The 25,641-nt window shown below is 42.5% G+C and overlaps 1 protein-coding gene across 1 annotated transcript in view; it reads left to right on the top strand.

Moving 5' to 3' along the window:
* Positions 1–25,641, top strand: part of LOC117453336 (voltage-dependent T-type calcium channel subunit alpha-1I-like) — a 294,731-nt gene that overhangs the window by 73,483 nt on the left and 195,607 nt on the right. Inside the window, 3 exon segments of the mRNA XM_071204189.1 lie at positions 1,788–1,947; positions 14,296–14,638; positions 14,893–14,985. Coding sequence (XP_071060290.1) covers positions 1,788–1,947; positions 14,296–14,638; positions 14,893–14,985 — 596 coding nt within the window.

The following is a 25,641-nucleotide window of genomic DNA, read 5'->3' as shown; positions in this document are numbered from 1 at the left end:
GACCTGGAAAGGGTTATTAACGCCTTTGTTACCTCGAGACTGGATTACTGCAACGCTCTGCACGTGGGTATGGACCAGGCCTCAATTAGACGCCTCCAGCTAGTGCAGAACGCAGCTGCACGTCTTCTGACTGGCCACACAAAAGCGTGACCACATCACGCCAATTCTGGCCTCACTGCACTGGCTTCCAGTTCGGCGCAGAATAGATTTTAAACTCCTTACATTTGTTTTTAAAGCTCTAAATGGGCTGGCTCCGGCCTATGTAGCCGAACTCCTGCATCGCTACACCCCAGCCAGGGCTTTAAGGTCTGCTGACCAGCTGCTGCTGCTAGTGCCTAACACCAGGCTCAAAACCTGAGTGTCTCTACTTTAAAGAGTCCTCTCCTGCTGATGTTCAGGTGTATATCAGTATGGAGTGTCTCTACTTTAAAGAGTCCTCTCCTGCTGATGTTCAGGTGTATATCAGTATGTAGTGTCTCTACTTTAAAGAGTCATTTCCAGCTGATGTTCAGGTGTATATCAGTATGTAGTGTCTCTACTTTAAAGAGTCCTCTCCTGCTGATGTTCAGGTGTATATCAGTATGTAGTGTCTCTACTTTAAAGAGTCCTCTCCTGCTGATGTTCAGGTGTATATCAGTATGTAGCATCTCTACTTTAAAGAGTCCTCTCCTGATGTTCAGGTGTATATCAGTATGTAGTGTCTCTACTTTAAAGAGTCCTCTCCTGCTGATGTTCAGGTGGATATCAGTATGTAGCGTCTCTACTTTAAAGAGTCCTCTCCTGCTGATGTTCAGGTGTATATCAGTATGTCGTGTCTCTACCTTAAAGAGTCCTCTCCTGCTGATGTTCAGTTGTATATCAGTATGTAGTGTCTCTACTTTAAAGAGTCCTCTCCTGCTGATTTTCAGGTGTATATCAGTATGTAGCGTCTCTACTTTAAAGAGTCCTCTCCTGCTGATGTTCAGGTGTATATCAGTATGTAGCGTCTATACTTTAAAGAGTCCTCTCCTGCTGATGTTCAGGTGTTTATCAGTATGTCGTGTCTCTACTTTAAAGAGTCCTCTCCTGCTGATGTTCAGTTGTATATCAGTATGTAGTGTCTCTACTTTAAAGAGTCCTCTCCTGCTGATGTTCAGGTGTATATCAGTATGTAGTGCCTCTACTTTAAAGAGTCCTCTCCTGATGTTCAGGTGTATATCAGTATGTAGTGTCTCTACTTTAAAGAGTCCTCTCCAGCTGATGTTCAGGTGGATATCAGTATGTAGCGTCTCTACTTTAAAGAGTCCTCTCCTGCTGATGTTCAGGTGTATATCAGTATGTAGCGTCTCTACTTTAAAGAGTCCTCTCCTGCTGATGTTCAGGTGGATATCAGTATGTAGCGTCTCTACTTTAAAGAGTCCTCTCCTGCTGATGTTCAGGTGTATATCAGTATGTAGTGTCTCTACTTTAAAGAGTCCTCTCCTGCTGATGTTCAGGTGTATATCAGTATGTAGCGTCTATACTTTAAAGAGTCCTCTCCTGCTGATGTTCAGGTGTATATCAGTATGTAGCGTCTCTACTTTAAAGAGTCCTCTCCAGCTGATGTTCAGGTGGATATCAGTATGTAGCGTCTCTACTTTAAAGAGTCCTCTCCTGCTGATGTTCAGGTGTATATCAGTATGTAGCGTCTCTACTTTAAAGAGTCCTCTCCTGCTGATGTTCAGGTGGATATCAGTATGTGGCGTCTCTACTTTAAAGAGTCCTCTCCTGGTGAAATACAGTACGTGTTTTCCTGTGTGTGTCCTCAGGTATGCGCATCCTGGTGAACCTGCTGCTGGACACGCTACCCATGCTGGGGAACGTCCTCCTCCTCTGCTTCTTCGTCTTCTTCATCTTCGGCATCATCGGCGTGCAGCTGTGGGCGGGGCTTCTGAGGAACCGCTGCTACCCCGCGGAGAACTTCACTCTGTGAGTCCATCCGTATATCAGTGTGTGGGAAATGTCATGGTGTGAGTCCTGTCTGCATTGTGTCTCTCTGTGTTTCAATCTTATTCGTCCCTTTGTAACGGTGGAGATCTCTGAGAACCACGCCTGCACACACGAGTCTGTGTTGGATATGGCGTGTGTTAGATGTTCTGATCATGGATGTTGCCCCTCGTTTCTGTTATGTGATTGTGATGCGCTATATGTATGAAGTAACGTGTGTTGTTTGCATGTTATTGTTCACTTTTATCCTTTCACCTGTATCTATTTGTCTTTCATCCTTTCTTTATAACTAATGCTGTTAATGTATGGTGATTTTAAGGGTCTCTATTATCAGCTGGAAATTAGCAATGTTGGCTAAAGCTTCCCCATGTCCTGTTTTTTGTGACAGTTGATTAATGGGGACAGTCCACGACACTATAAACAAATAAACGTTACTAAATTAGTGATGTGGTGCCAGGGACACACACTGTATGTTTGGTTTGATCGGGACTTGAACCGTTGACCCTTCCGTTCCCAAGCCATGTCCCTACAGACTGAGCTACTGCCGACCCTGATGGAACAGTATAACGTATACATGCATTAAAATACACGTGATTGTATGTGTGTGTGTGTGTGTGTGCGTGCGTGCGTGCGTGCGTGTGTGTGTGTGTGTGTGTGTGTGTGTGTGTGTGTGTGTCCAATAGAGTGGTGAAGCTTCAGATTGCAGTTGGGGTTTAAAATAATGATTTGTAAAGGTTAAGACATGCTTGTGGTTCGGGGTCAAAAGAGACAACGCTCAGATTGGAAACATGTAAACAGAAGCCCAATGTCCACGTCACTAAGTTCACATGTTCACTTTTTGTTTGTATAACAGTTGCTTTTTGTAAACCAAAGACTCCCCCAGGAATAAGGGACTTTTTTAAATGTCCTACGTCAAAGCCCACTCCCCAAACTGTGCTATGGGAACAAAACATCTATGACTAAATGAAACCTAATCCGCCCCCTGCTGTCTCATCAGAGAGCATGTGCTTTTGGGTGCTATTCATGATCGTCTTAACTCTTCCTTCGTATCATGTTCTCATCATCGTTCACTTAGTAAAGGCAGTGTGCATTTAGTAAATCACCCCCCGCTGACACACCGTCACATCTCATCCTCTTTTTCACCCAATTCCCTAAAACACACACTTACTGGGATGTACATGTTTAAGTCACACACTCTTAAAACCCTTGCTGGGGTTTGAAGGTGTAAGCTTTACGATGCTAATAATAAAAAAAGCAGGTGTATTGTATTCAGATGTATATCAGTGTGTAGTGTCTCTACTTTAAAGAGTCCTCTTTTGCTGATGTTCAGGTGTATATCAGTATGTAGTGTCTCTACGTTAAAGAGTCCTCTCCTGCTGATGTTCAGGTGTATATCAGTATGTAGTGTCTCTACTTTAAAGAGTCCTCTTTTGCTGATGTTCAGGTGTATATCAGTATGTAGTGTCTCTACTTTAAAGAGTCCTCTCCTGCTGATGTTCAGGTGTATATCAGTATGTAGTGTCTCTACTTTAAAGAGTCCTCTCCTGCTGATGTTCAGGTGTATATCAGTATGTAGTGTCTCTACTTTAAAGAGTCCTCTCCTGCTGATGTTCAGGTGTATATCAGTATGTAGTGTCTCTACTTTAAAGAGTCCCCTCCTGCTGATGTTCAGGTGTATATCAGTATGTAGTGTCTCTACTTTAAAGAGTCCTCTCCTGCTGATGTTCAGGTGTGTATCAGTATGTAGTGTCTCTACGTTAAAGAGTCCTCTCCTGCTGATGTTCAGGTGTATATCAGTATGTAGTGTCTCTACTTTAAAGAGTCCTCTCCTGCTGATGTTCAGGTGTGTATCAGTATGTAGTGTCTCTACTTTAAAGAGTCCTCTCCTGCTGATGTTCAGGTGTATATCAGTATGTAGTGTCTCTACTTTAAAGAGTCCCCTCCTGCTGATGTTCAGGTGTATATCAGTATGTAGTGTCTCTACTTTAAAGAGTCCTCTCCTGCTGATGTTCAGGTGTATATCAGTATGTAGTGTCTCTACTTTAAAGAGTCCTCTCCTGCTGATGTTCAGGTGTATATCAGTATGTAGTGTCTCTACTTTAAAGAGTCCTCTCCTGCTGATGTTCAGGTGTATATCAGTATGTAGTGTCTCTACTTTAAAGAGTCCTCTCCTGCTGATGTTCAGGTGTATATCAGTATGTAGTGTCTCTACTTTAAAGAGTCCTCTCCTGCTGATGTTCAGGTGTATATCAGTATGTAGTGTCTCTACTTTAAAGAGTCCTCTCCTGCTGATGTTCAGGTGTATATCAGTATGTAGTGTCTCTACTTTAAAGAGTCCTCTCCTGCTGATGTTCAGGTGTATATCAGTATGTAGTGTCTCTACTTTAAAGAGTCCTCTCCTGCTGATGTTCAGGTGTATATCAGTATGTAGTGTCTCTACTTTAAAGAGTCCTCTCCTGCTGATGTTCAGGTGTATATCAGTATGTAGTGTCTCTACTTTAAAGAGTCCTCTCCTGCTGATGTTCAGGTGTATATCAGTATGTAGTGTCTCTACTTTAAAGAGTCCTCTCCTGCTGATGTTCAGGTGTATATCAGTATGTAGTGTCTCTACTTTAAAGAGTCCTCTCCTGCTGATGTTCAGGTGTATATCAGTATGTAGTGTCTCTACTTTAAAGAGTCCTCTCCTGCTGATGTTCAGGTGTATATCAGTATGTAGTGTCTCTACTTTAAAGAGTCCTCTCCTGCTGATGTTCAGGTGTATATCAGTATGTAGTGTCTCTACTTTAAAGAGTCCTCTCCTGCTGATGTTCAGGTGTATATCAGTATGTAGTGTCTCTACTTTAAAGAGTCCTCTCCTGCTGATGTTCAGGTGTATATCAGTATGTAGTGTCTCTACTTTAAAGAGTCCTCTCCTGCTGATGTTCAGGTGTATATCAGTATGTAGTGTCTCTACTTTAAAGAGTCCTCTCCTGCTGATGTTCAGGTGTATATCAGTATGTAGTGTCTCTACTTTAAAGAGTCCTATCCTGCTGATGTTCAGGTGTATATCAGTATGTAGTGTCTCTACTTTAAAGAGTCCTCTCCTGCTGATGTTCAGGTGTATATCAGTATGTAGTGTCTCTACTTTAAAGAGTCCTCTCCTGCTGATGTTCAGGTGTATATCAGTATGTAGTGTCTCTACTTTAAAGAGTCCTCTCCTGCTGATGTTCAGGTGTATATCAGTATGTAGTGTCTCTACTTTAAAGAGTCCTCTCCTGCTGATGTTCAGGTGTATATCAGTATGTAGTGTCTCTACTTTAAAGAGTCCTCTCCTGCTGATGTTCAGGTGTATATCAGTATGTAGTGTCTCTACTTTAAAGAGTCCTCTCCTGCTGATGTTCAGGTGTATATCAGTATGTAGTGTCTCTACTTTAAAGAGTCCTCTCCTGCTGATGTTCAGGTGTATATCAGTATGTAGTGTCTCTACTTTAAAGAGTCCTCTCCTGCTGATGTTCAGGTGTATATCAGTATGTAGTGTCTCTACTTTAAAGAGTCCTCTCCTGCTGATGTTCAGGTGTATATCAGTATGTAGTGTCTCTACTTTAAAGAGTCCTCTCCTGCTGATGTTCAGGTGTATATCAGTATGTAGTGTCTCTACTTTAAAGAGTCCTCTCCTGCTGATGTTCAGGTGTATATCAGTATGTAGTGTCTCTACTTTAAAGAGTCCTCTCCTGCTGATGTTCAGGTGTATATCAGTATGTAGTGTCTCTACTTTAAAGAGTCCTCTCCTGCTGATGTTCAGGTGTATATCAGTATGTAGTGTCTCTACTTTAAAGAGTCCTCTCCTGCTGATGTTCAGGTGTATATCAGTAGTGTAGTGTCTCTACTTTAAAGAGTCCTCTCCTGCTGATGTTCAGGTGTATATCAGTATGTAGTGTCTCTACTTTAAAGAGTCCTCTCCTGCTGATGTTCAGGTGTATATCAGTATGTAGTGTCTCTACTTTAAAGAGTCCTCTCCTGCTGATGTTCAGGTGTATATCAGTATGTAGTGTCTCTACTTTAAAGAGTCCTCTCCTGCTGATGTTCAGGTGTATATCAGTATGTAGTGTCTCTACTTTAAAGAGTCCTCTCCTGCTGATGTTCAGGTGTATATCAGTATGTAGTGTCTCTACTTTAAAGAGTCCTCTCCTGCTGATGTTCAGGTGTATATCAGTATGTAGTGTCTCTACTTTAAAGAGTCCTCTCCTGCTGATGTTCAGGTGTATATCAGTATGTAGTGTCTCTACTTTAAAGAGTCCTCTCCTGCTGATGTGCAGGTGTATATTAGTATGTAGTGTCTCTACTTTAAAGAGTCCTCTCCTGCTGATGTTCAGGTGCATATCAGTATGTAGTGTCTCTACTTTAAAGAGTCCTCTCCTGCTGATGTTCAGGTGTATATCAGTATGTAGTGTCTCTACTTTAAAGAGTCCTCTCCTGCTGATGTTCAGGTGTATATCAGTATGTAGTGTCTCTACTTTAAAGAGTCCTCTCCTGCTGATGTTCAGGTGTATATCAGTATGTAGTGTCTCTACTTTAAAGAGTCCTCTCCTGCTGATGTTCAGGTGTATATCAGTATGTAGTGTCTCTACTTTAAAGAGTCCTCTCCTGCTGATGTTCAGGTGTATATCAGTATGTAGTGTCTCTACTTTAAAGAGTCCTCTCCTGCTGATGTTCAGGTTTATATCAGTATGTAGTGTCTCTACTTTAAAGAGTCCTCTCCTGCTGATGTTCAGGTGTATATTAGTATGTAGTGTCTCTACTTTAAAGAGTCCTCTCCTGCTGATGTGCAGGTGTATATCAGTATGTAGTGTCTCTACTTTAAAGAGTCCTCTCCTGCTGATGTTCAGGTGTATATCAGTATGTAGTGTCTCTACTTTAAAGAGTCCTCTCCTGCTGATGTTGAGGTGTATATCAGTATGTAGTGTCTCTACTTTAAAGAGTCCTATCCTGCTGATGTCCAGGTGTATATCAGTTTAACAGCAGGCACTTGTTGCTTGTCCTCTTTCCCTTTCTTTGGGGTGAAATCTTGTTTTTCTGCATTTGGGGGCCGTTATTGTTGCCGTAGTAATGCGTGGCCTTTTCATGGAATAATGTTGTGTATCTCTGTGGCTGTGGGCTGTTTATTTTTGGTGGAAGTGTCAGAAATTCAATTACTCTTCTGTCATGTCGCTTCAGAATCAAAAGACTGCATACACTCTCTGTTTGTGCCGCTCAGTTGTTTGGGTGGTGTTGTGTTTGTGCACAGCAGCAGAAGCAACATCTGTCCATCAGACGTCAATATCCTTCAACTTCTAACCGTTAAATTGTGCATCTTCTGGAGATTTCACACAGCTGGTCTGGATTATATTCTCACACTCCACAAAGCGCACAGTTCCTTTTCAAGACTACTTCATAAATAGAATGTGATGTGCAGTAAGGCGTATTCCTTTTTACACCAAAACTGCAGTTCAAGAAGTTTTTTCAAATCTCAAGAACATTTAAATTGACTAAGTCAGGTTTTGAAATAGTTTTACAAACTACAACATTACAATTCTCTATAGATAACACCGTACCAGATAAAACTCTAATATAAACCGATGAAATATCTCTTGTCTACACCATGGAGTCTAAGCCTTGTTTATAAAGTCCTGTCTGCTTTAAGGCCCTGACACACCAGGGCGAAATCGGCCGTTTTCGTTAGTCGGACGACGAAGCGTGCCCTGCCGCCCAAACTCAATTTGGTGTGTCCCGCACCGTCGGCCGTGACACGCCTTATTTGGCCTTTCATGGCCGTCCGTCAGCCACAGGCAGTCGGACAAAGAAATCACTCTGATTGGCTGTTCAGCTAGCGAATCAGTGCATGAGAAGCAAAACGGTTGCTTGAGAATGTCTTCCACAAGCAACGCTCCAATGGCTGATAGCTCCAGTACCGCACCAAACATGTTTTCGATGGACGAGAGTGAAAATGGAACGCACACGCTATATGTTTGTTTAGATCACGGAGTCTGTTCTTCTTCTCTGTCTTCCGGTTGTTGCCTCTTTTGAATGACGAATACACACTACCGCCGTCTGCTGGTAAGGAGAGTTATTGCCACTCACGCATGTGCAGTTCGTACGTGCTCGGCTGAAGTCTTTGCGGTGTGCTCCAGTCTGGCTCCAGTGCAACACATGGCCAACACGCAGGAGAACACGCCGACGCAACAGCGTGAGCAGAGATAGACTGCACAAAATATACAGATAGCAGGAGACAGAGGACAGCCACGGTCAGATAGCAGGAGACAGAGGACAGCCACGGTCAGATAGCAGGAGACAGAGGACAGCCACGGACAGATAGGAAAACATTCAGGATCTGGATCAGTCTTATGCGACAATGGAAAGTGAACTAAAGAGAACATTTGAAACTTTAGCAGTCTGCGTAATCTGCCTGCAGGGAGGGGCGGGCCGGCCCTGCGACTAATGTAACGAGTAAAGTAACGAGTAAAGTAACGAGTTACTTTATGTAGAGAGTAACGAAGTAGTGTAATATATTACTTTTTTTTAAAAGTAATATGTAATATGTAATATATTACTTTTTTTTAGTAACGACCCCATCTCTGGTCAAGACGCAGGAGAACACGCCGACGCAACAGTTGGCGTCTGCGTCGGCGAGTTCTCTGGTGACTGCTTGGTGTGTCAGGGCCTTTAGGCTGTCGAACAAAGACTTGCCAAATTAGCTCAGAAGAAGGAGAGTTCTCGATGTGCACACTACAGTATTTATAAGAACAGACCTTAATAATGGAAGTGTTACACATGAATACTGGACTGCTGCCACCCATTGATCCAATACAGTCTTGCCTGTATTGTATACATTTTCAATGGCTAGTGTAGATGCCATGCTCCTTCCAGACCAAGCTGTTCGAGAAATCCTCATCTGATCACCTCCTTACTTTATTGAGTCCTCTGCAAAACCCTTACCAAGCATAACAGGAAGTCAAATACATGAAGCGATCTTTGGATAGGCGAGGGACAGTTAAATATTATCATAGGGGACTGAACTAGCAGCCTGCAACGTCCTTATCCTCAATGTAATCTGTTACGAACAATACAGAAGATCAAGGCAATCATTTAAGTGTTGGCAAGTTGTGTTGAAGCACTTGTTGGAACTTCCTTGAAGAAACTTCTCCATGTGGAAATACTGTACATCCCCCATGCAGCAAATGATGAATTGCATATTTGCTTAAAGATGAATTGAGTACGTTGCATACCATGCTGTGCAGTCAATAGACGATGCTAGCTCATCGTACTGTACGCTATCTTAGCAATTAACTTGAATCAATTACTTGGAAGGGCACTAATCAAACACGGTTCCCACTTCCCTATAATATCTGCTTTCTAGGAATACTCCTCTGAATTCACACTCACATATTTCCAGGAAACCAGTGTTGCTACACCTTCGCACCTCAGATACCTGACGAGATGAGACAGGAAGAGATGAGTAAGAATAACAAGGATTTCCTATTGATGTTGTTATTTTGATCGCATCTCAGTTTGATTGTTATCGTCTCACCTGGGCATCCAAGATAGTGTTTTATTGTGCAGGGAATTTGTTCAGTTGTATGTAGAAATAAAAACAAAAGTGATTTCTGATCTTGAACGTCAGTATATTGAATGATGACGACTCTCTCCATGGACTCAGGATCAGGAGCTGGATCAGTTCTTGTTGTTTCCAAATATCTCTATAATTAAGAGTACAGCTAAGAGTGAAAACACACAGCTCAGACAATAACTGGGATTGGGTCGATTGGAGAGCGGCCAAGCATTTGATTAGTCCAGTCCACACGGCTGAGCCCAGAGAGGAAATAATGATCTGATGAGAGGCTTTTCCATGGCAACCAATTCGGAGATGAGAGGGATGTAATCACGGGATGCCCGGACCCACCTGAGATAATTAATTCCTGTCGTCCAATGTTGTAAAAGCATGCACATAAGCTTGTTTTTTTACCACAAAGCTGATGTGTGACGCTTGTAAATCTGACCCCAGAAGGCTCTCCAGGAACAAAAAGCTGGAGTTAAGCATCCCAACCCTGTCGTGCTGTCAGGAGTCCAACGTCTGCTCAGGTGTGAAATGTCTGCTTTCTGTCTGACTGGGGGGGGGGGGGGGGGCGTAATCACCTCGTTTTACAGGAAACACACAGCCGATCTGATAATGAGCTGAGCTGTGAAATCTGCTGCTGCTGGCTCGGGCTCGGGCGGGTGCAGAGGGGGGGGGGGGGGGGGGGGTTAGTGGATGGCTTTTGGGAGGCAAAAAGAGTCGAATAAGTGGGTGGACACTCATGAGACAATGGCAGAAGTCACATGGGTTACATAGCCCCATAATAGTTTGCAAAGGATGGTAGGACTCTGATTTCAGTAACTTGTCCTCTTATTCCCTATTGAAAACTGATCGCCGTATTCTTCAGTTTAAATTATAACATTAGGATATCTTATTACACAGCTTGGTGGAATACTCTATTCAGATTTTTGACATTTCAGAGGTTGTTCATTTTTGTTAACAGACCGTTGGAAAGAAGAACAGACGCTGTGTTTTAATGTATTGTCTTCCCTTGTTCTTCTTGTCTTTACTGGGGATAGTTAGAAAACTACAGTTTGTTTCTGCGGATTGATACGACTGCACATTCTGTAGTTCTTTGATCCTCCTTAGCAACGTTCTGTTCTCCTTAGCAACGGTCTGTTAGCGAAAATGAACAACCTCTGGAATGATCCAAACCAATCAGCATTGAGTTTTCAGCTGGAATAAAAATGCTTTATTCATACTTTTCTTGTTACGACTTAAGTAATTTGCGATATAATATTTGTTGTTATTTTGGTTATTTAATAGCATTTAAAGTGCTGTTATATTGCTGTTTGAATGCCAAATTAATACCCTTGCATACCTCTCTGTGTGGTGCAGACAGAAGAGCAAACCTTTTTAATATACAACAATAAATATTATTTCAAAAACCTTAATGGACTGACCGAACCAAACACTAACAGAAATGGTGACATCTCTAACTTTGTTGTAAATACATTCAAATCAAAATGCTTTTCTTTGACATGTGGGTACAGTTCATAAGGTGATCAAACGGGTACAAGATGAGAAAATAGAGACCTGGCCAGAATTATCCAGAGCAAAACTTATCTGACATAAAAAAAGTTGTCTCTCCTCATGTCAGAAGGCTTCATAGCTTGTATTCAGAGGAGCACAGTGCAGAGAAACTGAGCCGTAGACGCAGTGAGAGACGGGGAAGTACTCACAGCTTCTCTCAAATAACCAGGTCAGGTGTAATTGCTAGCTAATGTCTGCGATCATCTGGATCCTTTTCTCCGCTCTGCCCTTTAAATAGCAGCCTCTCGGATCAGAGAGCGATCACACAGCTGTTCTCCGTCTTCAGAGCCTGCCTCGCTCTTTTTGTAAAGGCAAGGACAACAAGTCCTCCTGCTCAGACTCACATATTACTCGTGTTTCATGCCTTCTGCTGCCTTCTCTTTAGCCATTAGTGATTTGTTTTCGTTGTTGTGCTTCCTTTTATTTGTCTTGTCTGATGTGTTTTTCCTACCCTTACCATTTCTAAATGTGGTATTTCACATCAATCCCTCCTTAAGAGCGTATATTTATGTATTTCCATCATGTCGTTTTTTTCTTTAGTCCTGACTTTAAAGAGTCCTCTCCTGCTGATGTTCAGGTGTACATCAGTATGTAGTGTCTCTACTTTAAAGAGTCCTCTCCTGCTGATATTCAGGTGTATATCAGTATGTAGTGTCTCTACTTTAAAGAGTCCTCTCCTGCTGATGTTCAGGTGTATATCAGTATGTAGTGTCTCTACTTTAAAGAGTCCTCTCCTGCTGACGTTCAGGTGTATATCAGTATGTAGTGTCTCTACTTTAAAGAGTCCTCTCCTGCTGATGTTCAGGTGTATATCAGCATGTAGTGTCTCTACTTTAAAGAGTCCTCTCCTGCTGATGTTCAGGTGTATATCAGTATGTAGTGTCTCTACTTTAAAGAGTCCTCTCCTGCTGACGTTGAGGTGTAAATCAGTATGTAGTGTCTCTACTTTAAAGAGTCCTCTCCTGCTGATGTTCAGGTGTATATCAGTATGTAGTGTCTCTACTTTAAAGAGTCCTCTCCTGCTGATGTTCAGGTGTATATCAGTATGTAGTGTCTCTACTTTAAAGAGTCCTCTCCTGTTGATGTTCAGGTGTATATCAGTGTGTAGTGTATCTACTTTAAAGAGTCCTCTCCTGCTGATGTTCAGGTGTATATCAGTATGTAGTGTCTCTACTTTAAAGAGTCCTCTCCTGCTGATGTTCAGGTGTACATCAGTATGTAGTGTCTCTACTTTAAAGAGTCCTCTCCTGCTGATGTTCAGGTGTACATCAGTATGTAGTGTCTCTACTTTAAAGAGTCCTCTCCTGCTGATGTTCAGGTGTATATCAGTATGTAGTGTCTCTACTTTAAAGAGTCCTCTCCTGCTGACGTTCAGGTGTATATCAGTATGTAGTGTCTCTACTTTAAAGAGTCCTCTCCTGCTGATGTTGAGGTGTAAATCAGTATGTAGTGTCTCTACTTTAAAGAGTCCTCTCCTGCTGATGTTCAGGTGTATATCAGTATGTAGTGTCTCTACTTTAAAGAGTCCTCTCCTGCTGATGTTGAGGTGTAAATCAGTATGTAGTGTCTCTACTTTAAAGAGTCCTCTCCTGCTGATGTTCAGGTGTATATCAGTATGTAGTGTCTCTACTTTAAAGAGTCCTCTCCTGCTGATGTTCAGGTGTATATCAGTATGTAGTGTCTCTACTTTAAAGAGTCCTCTCCTGCTGATGTTCAGGTGTATATCAGTAGGTAGTGTCTCTACTTTAAAGAGTCCTCTCCTGCTGATGTTCAGGTGTATATCAGTATGTAGTGTCTCTACTTTAAAGAGTCCTCTCCTGCTGATGTTCAGGTGTATATCAGTAAGATATAACGTTGGCAGGACCGGCTGATCCAGCTTCCTCTCCTCTGTTAAAGGCTGAACTTCACCTTCGAGAAATACACTGGTCTACTGGTTCTGTTATTAGCCGCTGAGAGAGCTGATACACGGTACACTGAAGATGTTCACGTAATGCAAGCACAACGCACTGAACACCTCGTTGGTTTTATTATAACTGTAGAGTGTTTTTCAACCTTTAATTTGACTGACAGTTTGCTTTACTGAGGCTGTTTGTAGAAGAAGAAAAAGGGGTAGAGAATAAGTAGATGCCACATTAGATTTGCTTCACTGAGCATCCAACACGACAGCTGTCTCCGAGTGACGGTGAAATGCAGTATATATGTAGCATAAAGCCAACAACGGCAGACACAGGCCATGGTTTCTGTGGAAACCCCATCAGACGTGTGTCACGGTATTTAAATAAAACTGTATTATCATCATGGTTAACGCGCCACATCACCACCTGTCTGCCTCGCTGTGTCCCTGCTGTCAATGTCTTCCAATTCTACCATAACAAACATAATCATCCCTCTCAGTCCTCTCATCCACCGCATCATTATATTTTCTGCTTTCAGTTTTGATCTCACGCCACACGAATGTTCAGCCATGAAGGCTTTACTCTGCGTGGAATCTCCAAAGAGAAATAGCATGAATGCCCACACACATTGCGTAACTCTATTTATGGCCTCGCTGCAGTCGCCAGGCTTAACATGTGATGTCAGTATTTTCCTGATCGAGGATTAAATAAGTGACACATTGGATGCATTGCCAATCGATATTAGATTATGAAACGCAACAACTGCCTTCTGTTTCTCACTTCAGGGTGGACCTTGTTCTTTTTGTGGACCTTTCTAATTCGTTTCTTACAGTTACTTCATTGTTGTTTTTAAAGCAATTTCAAAAAGCAAACTTTCGTTACTGTATTCTACTAACCTCCTACTTAAGGAGGAACCTTATTCTTTGTGTCCACCCTTCTAACTCGTTTCGTACAGTTACTTCATTGTTGTTTTTAAAGCGAAAGCTACAGACCCAGAATCAGCACTTCTCTAACAGGGCTGAGATATTTGAGTCCTAGAATATATGCCTAAAAATAGTATAATAGGAGACCTTTAAAATGGATATAATGAAAACCACTATTGTGATAATTGTTTTACCCTCGGCTAATTCATTTAGCCACAGAGGTTGAGTCAAATTCTGTTCACAAAAAACTGCCTTTGTTTCTCACTTCAAGATGAACCTTGTTCTTTTGGTCGACCCTTCCCATTTACCTAGTTGAATTAATGTCCTACAGTTACTTCATTGTTGTTTTTAAAACACTTCCGTACTGTACTCACCTCTTTCTCCCCCCCAGCCCCAGGGGCATCAACCTCCCCCGGCCCTACTACAGCGCCGATGAGGATGACGAGCGGCCCTTCATCTGCTCGCTGCCCATCGATAACGGCATCATGTCCTGCGCAGACGTCCCGGCGCGGCGTGAGGGCGGACGGACGTGCTGCCTGGATAAAGACGACGCCCTGTACCGCCAGTCGCTGGGCCTCAGCCCCGAGCCGCTGGCCAATGGGAGCGTCAGCGTGGGCGGGCTCTGTGTGAACTGGAACCAGTACTACACCCGCTGCCACACGGGGCTCAGCAACCCTCACAAGGGAGCCATCAACTTCGACAACATCTGCTTCGCCTGGATCGTCATCTTTCAGGTGAGACATTCGTGTTTGGATAACACTTTAGATGAAGGTACACATACAGAGTCAAAATACCAGCGTATTGGTTATGAACAAGACTTCACTGTAAAACAGGGAACATATTCTGAGTCAGAAAAAACACATGTTGAGTTATTTTGACACAATTAAATTGGGCAATAGCAAGGGCACGCATGTTCCCAGACTGTTCCTCTACGGCACCCCATGAAGGCGTGTTGTGGATCCCCTGTCACCTCTCCTCTCGACTGCAGGTGATCACTCTGGAGGGCTGGGTGGAGATCATGTACTACGTGATGGACGCTCACTCCTTCTACAACTTCATCTACTTCATCCTGCTGATCATTGTGAGTCACACTCGTACACCGTACACACAGTAGGGCTTGCGTTGTGCAGCCGGGCGACTCGCTTGCTTCTAGATGTCCTGATTGTGTTGCCATGTGTGACGGGGCTCTATTTCTCCGTTCAAAAAACACTCGCCTAGTCGGTTGGGTTAAGCTCCAAAACTTTATTTATAGCAAAAACCGACAAGCACAAGTTAAACAAAACAAATAAACGTCCACATCAGACCGTTCATCACTCCCGGAGAGTAAACGTGTTCAGCTGTTGCCTTCTCTGCAACATTCCCCGAGTCCCCCTTCCAGGGCCAGCCCCGTCCCTTACTAACCCGTAGCCCCTCCCACCCGGCTTACCGTCAGCAGGTGACAACCATTACACTCCAAACCACATTTCAACATAACAATCCGACCCAAACATAAACGGGTGAACCACCTCTTAACATAATCATTCCCCATAATTAACAAACGTAAATTAAATAATTGCAAGGTTCATAGCAGGCATTTAAAACACGGAAGTGACGCGCCTCCGTCTTCTCTCCGAAATGTTTGGTGTGTTGTGTGTGTGTGTGTGTGTGTGTGTGTGTGTGTGTGTGTGTGTGTGTCGGCTGTCAGTGGCGGAGTCAGTCACACATGTGATCCGCTCCGTCACACCATGCCACTGATGACTGCAATGCAAAGCTGTTACACTCATCCTCTCTACTTCTCACACACACACACACACACACACACACACACACACACACACACACACACACACACACACACACACACACACACACACACACACACACACACACACACACACACACACACACACTGAGCCCTGCAGAATCCTCCTTTTGTTCTTTTAACGCTTTTTAATTCCAATCCTTTAGCTACTGTTACCGTATATCTGGTGCTCATACTGTGTGTTCCTCTAGTATATGTCATTCTCAGTCTGTCAGAGAGACGGTGTGTGTGTGTGTGTGTGTGTGTGTGTGTGTGTGTGTGTGTGTGTGTGTGTGTGTGTGTGTGTGTGTGTGTGTGTGTGTGTGTGTGTGTGTGTGTGTGTGTGTGTGTGTGTGTGTGTGTGTGTGTGTGTGTGTGTGTGTGTGTGTGTGTGTCATAATGCAGCGTGACTGCTTCTTCAATCCGGGGCTGCCGTGTCTTTTTATTACACTTTACTTTCGACACGAGCTCAGTCTCTTCCATTACCCTCCAAATCTGTCACTCATCCTTCCTTGCCACCCTATCTTCCTTATCTGTTCCTGCCATCTATTAATCCTTGCTAACGGGCCTTCCTTCCCTTCGTCCTTCACCCCTCTCTGCCTCGCTCTCTTTCCTTTTATCTCCCCCACCTCCAGACTCCCTTCATTAATACTCTTCCTACCTGCCTGTCATCCCCCCGCTCTCGCTGAGCATCAGTCATGCATCTGTCACTCTACTCATTATTCTCAGTGACGCGGAAACATTTGCAAACAGGCACACCAACACCAATCCAGTTTCCAATACGCATTAAAGCTGTGCGCGTTCCCATTGCAGCCCATGCTAAATGATGTGTTGACCTATCTCAGGCCGTGCCGTCGTAAATCATCTCCTCTCCGCAGAAGCCATCACGCTCTAGCCCTGAGCGAGTATATTCCATTCAAATGTTATTCAAAGTACTTGGTTTGTGCCTGGGGGGAAGTGTGCAGAGGCATGTAGAGAGGGACCGTAACACGGTAGAGAAAATACCGGGAAAAGTAGAGAAAAATACGAGTTAAATAAACTACCATAGCAACCATGCATGCACCCTGCTATGCCTTAGATCAGGGGTGTCAAACCCAAGGCCCGGGGGCCAAATCCGGCCCGCGACTTCATTTTATGTGGCCCCGCAAGAGCTTGCAAAGAATATAATACGTTTATTATACGGTTACATGCTTTACAGTATATATATGTTCATTTTAATTAATTTCTTATTTTATAGTTAGTTATCTCTTTTTATCTTTGATTTATCCTTAATTGTATTAATCTGTGCTCTCCTGTTTTTCAAGTTTACCCTGTTGCTGTTAAAGCACTGAATTTCCCCACAGGGATTATTAAAGTTACATCTTATCTTATCTTATTTTACAGAAGCATGTTGCCCTTAAACTATATGTCCCACAATGCATCTCATTTTGTGACATGCGCACTGAAGAGACTTGCAATTATTTGCCCTAGACTTCTGCTTTCAGACGTAGTTATTACCCTATCCAATAAAAATCCAATGCAGAGGCAATAATATATAATACATTATTTCATGTATATTATGTTTTTATATATGTATATTTATATAGTTACAACCGGCCCTTTGAGTGCAACTATAATGCTAATGTGGCCCACGATGAAATTGAGCTTGACACCCCTGCCTTAGATAGTTGGGGTGATGTCTAGAAGGACCCTCTCTACTACACGATACAATCATAATTAGTTGTCAGATCAAGTCTTAAATGTAACTTACATCACAGCAGCTCCATTTGCAAGGACTTAAGACACAAGACACAAAGAAGAGATCAAATATTTAACATCACAAGAGAACGTTCTTCTATCTGCGTCGTATCTGCTTATGCTATGCTATCGTGGACTTGTGTTTGACATGCGGTTTAAGGCCGAGCCTGTTTTTCAGGTCTCAGGCTCGAAAAGGACATTCCCAGAACAAGTGACCATATCGTCCCTTCTGATTCTGAAAGGGTTACATTAATAATCTTTCTTCTCAAAGCAAGGTTACATCCGTGAGTTGGATGTAGACGTGTCAGAATCAATATAGATGTTTTTATTTTAAAGTAAATTCAGATTGAACACAGTAAAACTATTTAAATTATTGTGTCCATCACGGAGCGGATCACATGATGATCAACATTTCCTGCTCTCTTCCTAAAAAGGAACCATGCAATTTATTATTTATTGTGCATTTGTTAAATGATTAAGTCAAGAGGTGGTTAACCTGTTTATGTTTGGGTCGGATTTGTTTATGTTGACAATGTGGTTTGAGGTAATTGTGTCGCCTGTTGACGGTACGCCTGTGGAAGGGGCTATGAGTTCAAAATGGACGGTTTTGGCCCTGGAGGATGACTCGGAAAAATGTTGCAATGAAGGCAACGGCTGGGACATGTTCGGGAGATGGTTGCAGAGAAGGCAACACCAGAGCATGTTTACTCTGATGAGTGATGGACGGTTTGATTTGGACATGTATGTATTTTGTTTAAGTTGTGCTGGTTCGTTATTTTCATTTTTGCTGCTGTTATTAAAGTTTTGGAGCTTAACCCAACCGACTAGGCCAGTGTTTTCATACGGACAATATAACCCCGTCACACCATCCAAAAAATAATAATTACTTATAAAACCATCCTTGAATGATGGGATGGTAGACTAAAAGCTTTAGGAATCCAAACTACAACATATAATACAACATATAATAAGTACCCTGCATGGGGTCATTTGGGTGGATTTGACCTATCTCTGGCCCCCCTTGGTCGATTTTGCTGATTGACATCTCTTTCTAACCGTCAGAGCCAATGTAATCGAGGGGAACTCCCACATACTCCTTATTTGGTCATGTGTGTGTGTGAGACTGACGCATAGCCAAAACCGGAAGCTGTGATAATGGTGGCTACCATTAGCAGCTAACTTTTACTCTCCGATTTTTACATAGAAATTGAATTATGGATTATAAATTAAAAAAAAATTATTCCACAGAAACATTATGAACCTATGGATTAACCGATTCAGCCGCGTTTTTTCTCGTTTTAATGCCATTGAACACGTCTTTTGATCAGATTGACAGCTACGGTGAGACATCTCCCCTAGAAGCTCCGTAAAGGTACGTGTTGTGATGTCTGAGTTTGCTTTCCCTGTCCGAGTCCGGATCACTCAGTGATGCTACTATATACCTAAATAATCTGTGGAACCTCAGCTTTAATCGGATATCTTGTAAGTGCAGCTACGATAAGTAATAAGGGTATCTTTTATCTTGAGTTCTGTGCCAAAGTCCGTTAGCATTTTTCGCTCAGGGGTCATTTAGATGCTTCTTATGAGACTTGTGTTTTGTTTTGGTAAAAATGGTTTGTATCATCAGTTAGCTGAGATTATTCCTGTTAATCCGGTATAACACATTAATAGGTTATTAAATATTAAGATCCCCTGAGACACAGTGTCGTGAAAAAAAAGACCCACCGAGGGGGACCTTGGGGCTTAACAGGTTAATCTAAAGGTTGTTCAGCCATCACACCTACTTATGTTGTTCCACTAGACTTAAACAATACCTTCTACTCTCAATAAAACAAATGTATTGACACACACATTTTCTCGGATTTTCTAATCAAGATTGCTTCGCCACAGAAGATTTTATGACATTATGGTTGTCTTTTGATGTGAGAGCATCAGTGGGGAGGGGAACAATGCGGAGGAAGGGAAGGGAGGACTCGAGGAAGAGTTGGTGGAGAGTAAGAGATGTGGAAAGGATGATGAAATTGGAGAAGAAATAGAGGCATGAAGAGGGAGGACAATTGTGAGTGATGTGAAGAGTGAGGGTGATGGAGGAGGGGTGGGAGAGCGGTGGATGGATCATTGACGAGAAGGAATCAGCAGCGGAGGGTAGTGATGTCGGCATGAAATCACAGAGAGGACTGGAGGATGGGGGGAGGACGCGACCACGTGTTGGACTCCCTCTTTGATCTGAAATGAAATGGTATTAATTCGAGCGAATCCCTCAGCATGTCCTCCGGCCTCTCTGAGCACACACTGATCACAGCTTCAGCAGCATGTCAGACGCTACGTCTACCAACCGTTCACATTTACATACTGTAGTATTGGGAAAAGGCAAGTTGGTATATGCACATGTTTTGAAATAGAAGATACAACACCAATATTAAAGAGTCAAGTAAAGACGACAGAAAAAATAAATGTGAACGTTTCATTGTCACCAAAACTTTACTTTGACCATAATAATAAAACGTTTTATTCTGTATGTTAATACCAATTGGGTGTTTTTAGGTAATATTTGGCACGGTCCTTTGTTAGAATGCTAATAACATGCTAATATTTAGTATTGATTGTCAATAATTCAAAGACGACAAATGCTCACTTTCTGGTGTATATCAGTAAGTAGTGTCTCTACTTTAAAGAGTCCTCTCCTGCTGATGTTCAGGTGTATATCAGTATGTAGTGTCTCTACTTTAAAGAGTCCTCTCCTGCTGAGGTGCAGGTGTATATCAGTATGTAGTGTCTCTACTTTAAAGAGTCCTCTCCTGCTGATGTTCAGGTGTATATCAGTAAGTAGTGTCTCTACTTTAAAGAGTCCTCTCCTGCTGATGTTCAGGTGTATATCAGTATGTAGTGTCTCTACTTTAAAGAGTCCTCTCCTGCTGATGTTCAGGTGTATATCAGTAAGTAGTGTCTCTACTTTAAAGAGTCCTCTCCTGCTGATGTTCAGGTGTATATCAGTATGTAGTGTCTCTACTTTAAAAAGTCCTCTCCTGCTGATGTTCAGGTGTATATCAGTAAGTAGTGTCTCTACTTTAAAGAGTCCTCTCCTGCTGATGTTCAGGTGTATATCAGTATGTAGTGTCTCTACTTTAAAGAGTCCTCTCCTGCTGATGTTCAGGTGTATATCAGCATGTAGTGTCTCTACTTTAAAGAGTCCTCTCCTGCTGATGTTCAGGTGTATATCAGTATGTAGTGTCTCTACTTTAAAGAGTCCTCTCCTGCTGATGTTCAGGTGTATATCAGTATGTAGTGTCTCTACTTTAAAGAGTCCTCTCCTGCTGATGTTCAGGTGTATATCAGTATGTAGTGTCTCTACTTTAAAGAGTCCTCTCCTGCTGATGTTCAGGTGTATATCAGCATGTAGTGTATCTACTTTAAAGAGTCCTCTCCTGCTGATGTTCAGGTGTATATCAGTATGTAGTGTCTCTACTTTAAAGAGTCCTCTCCTGCTGATGTTCAGGTGTATATCAGTATGTAGTGTCTCTACTTTAAAGAGTCCTCTCCTGCTGATGTTCAGGTGTATATCAGTATGTAGTGTCTCTACTTTAAAGAGTCCTCTCCTGCTGATGTTCAGGTGTATATCAGCATGTAGTGTATCTACTTTAAAGAGTCCTCTCCTGCTGATGATTAATCTGCAGACTGAGTTTCACAGTGGGGATCTTGTCAGCTTTGTTACGGCATGTCTCATCGCTTGGCTCACAAACAGACTCAGCGGAGGAAAGTGATTCAAAGCATTACGGTTCACACGTTAAAAAGTTCTGTTCCTACCCCCGCTTGTGCTTATCTCAAAAATAGACAGATGACGAGATTTAATTCACGTTTCCTTTAATGCTGCACGACACTGAGCATGGAGACAGAAAGAGGAGAGAATGGCTTGTATTTAGCAGTTTGACGATTTCACTCACAATGCAGATAGCGTGATAAATCGAATTGAGAATCAGAGAGTGATAACAAGAGAGCGCACGAAGAGATGAACACGCGATGAGAGAGAGTGACAGATGAGAAAAGTGAGATAGAAATGGAGAGACTTTGAGAGTCGCTGATTAGCATCTTGTAGAGCAGACACAAGGACTCAGAGGAATTAAAGGCTTTGCTTGGGAAAAGCTTTGGCTCGGTGAAACTAAGGTTTGCCGTCTGGAAAGGCCAGCAGAGTGTGATGGGCCTTTTGATTGGACGGTGACCTCGCTTACCGGGGATTAACGTTGAACATATGTGTATGAACACCTGCTCTTTAACAGTTGATGTGACTTTGGTGACTTAGACGGAGACGAACCTTAGACATCCTTACAGTTCATATCTGAGGACAGATGGTGTCCTTTTCTCATACTGATATTCCTCACACACTGTGTGTTGTATTTGCTGTAAAGTGTCTCTACTGTAGGTTATTTTTATTATACGTACAGCACTTTGGCTCGACCACACATCGTTTATAAATGTCCTATATAAATAAAACTTGATTTGATATCTTTTCTTCAGAGCTTCATGCAAAAAGAGATGTTTGGCCTTCAGCAGCAACATTTATTTTATAGTATCTCTTAATTTTCTGTGTAGAGAAAAGATAATTGAAATCAGAAACCTTACGAAAACTGTAAAAACCTTTTTAAAGGTGTGGTAGGTAAGTTTCAGAAACCGGCTCGAGATACACTTTTTGTTACATTCCATGGAATGCTCTTAACATCCCGATAGCAATGAATATCTGAAGTGCTTTGACAACAAATCCATAAAAAAACGTCATCTGTAGAAGCCGTGATACTGTACAAAGTACAATGGCCTACCTGCCTGTCAGCCTTCCATCGGGGCACAAACTTATCTTGTGCCCTCATTGGTCATGTGCGCGTTCGTGTGTGTTGGGGGAGGGGCTCTGTGAGGAAGTGGCAGATTTTCTCCGGTTGTGTATTTTCAAATTCTAGCGATCTCGAGCCGGTTTCTCAAACTTACCTACCCCACCTTTAACTATTTGGAGGCGTGTGCGCATGGGTAACTTCCCTCTAAAGACTAAAGAATGGAAGGTGCTCTGGCATTTTATCAGGAATAATATGAAAGTGGTGACCCTCAAAAGCTGAGGGGAGAAGCAGAACTTTAGCAGTTGTGAAATTGTCTGTTCCCGCAATAAAACGTATGTCTGATCTTTGTAATTAAAACATTAATGAATTCTAAGAATCGATGGGCAATTACAAAATACTCTGAAACAGGTATTGGATACCAAATGTGTCCGTAAACCATTTCTAAGACCCCCAAAAGTAAGCTACCTAGATTTGGCCCCCTTTAAGATACATTTCCCAAATGTAAGTCACTTACTTTTGTGGTAAATGATAAAAAAAACTACGTAGAAAGCTCCTTTTGTGAGCAATGATATACAGCATTGGTAAAACTATCATTGATGCAATAAATGTTTGAACTAAAAGGCTGACGTTAAAAACGGGTTGCTTGAATTTTTGGTAATCAGGATATTTCTTAGTTAACATTGTTTTGCTCTCTCTCTCTCTCTCTCTCTCTCTCTCTCTCTCTCTCTCTCTCTCTCTCTCTCTCTCTCACAGAAAAACAAACTCACACTTATCCATTTGCACTTTCCTCTCACACAGTCATTATCTCAGTCTGCTTCAAACACCAAATATTTGGCTTGGCTTCCTATTTTGTGTGGACATGCTTTTATTTTGAAGGAGAGTTAGCGCTGTTGACAGGAAGTTGTTGTTGCTATGGAAACAACGTGACGGAGATTAACGGAGAAAAAGTAATATCTACATATAAAGACGGAGAAAGTATACGATAAAGTATACGATTAAGTGTTAGCACCCCCCGAAGAGGCACAAGCTCTTACGTTGATATTGGAGTTTTCAATAAATAAAAGAAGAAAAAAAAAAAAAAAAACGAATATCCGAATAACGAAATTGAAACCCGAATAGTACTCCAACGAACGGATATTCTGATTTTCGGGTACAGCCCTAACACACACACAACACACACACACACACACACACACACACACACACACACACACACACACACACACCACACACACACACACACACACACACACACACACACACACACACACACACACACACACACACACACACACACACACACACACACACTCAATCTAATTGTGTTTCAGCGGCTGCAGCAGAGTGTGGGTATAAATAGTTGAGGGGATTTGTGCTGATCGGCCGCTGGGAGCTTTTTTAGACCTCCAGAACAGAGAGCATGAACACCAGCCGGTCTGCCCACAAATAAGCTCTGGATCAATGAAGAGCAGCTTCACACACACTCAGGCTCACACACACATCGACCTACACACACACATCCGGCTCCTCAGTAGTCTTGGTCACAGCGGAGGAGCAGGAGGGGGTTATCAGGCTCACAATCACTATTGATCGCAGAGAGCCTTCTCCCTCTCTCCACATCAGGTCTGCTTCTCTCGGGGACTTTTTCTTCTGTTAAAACTGCTATAAAGAGAGTTTGTGTTAAATATCAAACGTACAGGAAAGCAAAACAAAAGATCTAACCGTTTTCCGACACACTTGTGAACATACATTCTCCAGTTTGGCTCCGAAACCTAGGTATTTTCCACAAAGACGTACATTTTGGTTTCAGTAAAAGGTCCAGTGTGTAGGATGTAGTGGCATTTAGTTAAGATGAGATAAGAGGTACTTATTCAATCCTAAATTGGGAAATGTTTGCGTTGCAGCAGCATAAAAAACAAAACAAGGCGTTGCACATAAGTAGAAATAAATAACTCTAGAATTTAAACATCTCAAAATAGAATTAAAACGGCATCAATAAGTTGAAAATACACAGTAGACCGTGAAGATAACACATAAATAAACTCTGACTGTGAAACACTATTGAAGGCGTTTGACGCGATGTAAAGCAGGATAGTGTTCACATTAAGCGTGTAGGGAATGGAATATTACATTACATATAATGGAAACATGCAACAAAAGGAATGATGTTGTTGATTGCAAACACAAAAGGACTTCTCAATCTGCTGTGACCTTAAGGTTTGGAGGAATTGGAGTTTTTATCCCTGAGTTTAAAATCCCATTTAAAGTTGACATTATCACTCAGAGAGACACGGGACGAGCAGGAGTTCTGATGTCAAACACTGGCTGTTTGTTACAAGCATCGGCCGGAGAATTCACATCACAAGTCACAGCAGCAGAAAGTTCTGACTGCCCGGGTGGGTTGTCATGTCAATTCTGACCAGCCTCGCATCTTGGTAGACCTTTAACTAGTTTACCGAGAGCTAATCAGCATATTGGCGAAGGTATCCGTGAGCACCTGGAGACACTGACGGTACGTCCACACAGCAGCTTTAGACGAATCTTCCAACGCTTCTCTGCCCATTGACTTTGAATGGGGATGCCGTCACTTTGCCTCGCTTTTCGCCAAACTGCATTGTGGGGGAGCGAAGCGAAGATTTCCAGGATTTCCAGGATTCAAAAGTTGAGCAATGTTCAACTTTTGAAGCTGAGCTGGAAGCGCCAGCCAATCAAACACGTTTATGCAAATCTGCCAGTACAAGCGCTAGCCAATCAAACCGCGTGTAAGCAGGGAGAACCAGACCGCAGTTCCTTTCCTCATATTCCAAACGAGAAGTTACGGTAGCAAATCACCCGGTTCTTTACGACAAGAACTATTAACGGGATACAAACCGGAGGAACCAGCATGGAGGGAGGTGGCAGAGGCAGTGGGGGAAACTGGTAGGTTTTCGCCTGTTTGGGGAGTTTATTTATATATATATTGCTCCCATAAAATCCCCGGGGTTTTTTGCTTTGTATGTCGGGGGCGGGACATTCATGTGATTGGTTGTTGGTCGCGTTGCTCGCAAAAAATCCCCAAGCTGTCAGACACACCCAGCTCCAAGATTTTCAATATTTTTGAAAAGCTGCTGTGTGGACGTACCGTGAATCACTCATCTGACTCTATGGCTCTTGTGACCGAGAGTTGACCGGTCATAAAACTGGTAATGTCAGCAATAGCAAAGACTTCCCATTCCCTAAGACAGATAACAGACTTAGGGGTCGGTTGTAAAACGTCAACAGGCCGAAAGGTCAAATATCTTAAGTAAAGACAAAATGAATCCCTAACAGTTGCTCTACTGTGAACTGTTCAAAAGGGTGTTCTGATGATTCATCAAAGATAGTTTAATGTCCGTCCAATTGGTGGAAGTACTCCAACTGT

Source organism: Pseudochaenichthys georgianus, chromosome 1 (genome assembly GCF_902827115.2).
Source record: "Pseudochaenichthys georgianus chromosome 1, fPseGeo1.2, whole genome shotgun sequence".
In the NCBI taxonomy this organism is placed as follows: Eukaryota; Metazoa; Chordata; class Actinopteri; order Perciformes; family Channichthyidae; genus Pseudochaenichthys; species Pseudochaenichthys georgianus.
The sequence above is the reverse complement of the archived record's forward strand: the minus strand, read 5'-3'. Positions and strand labels throughout refer to the sequence as shown.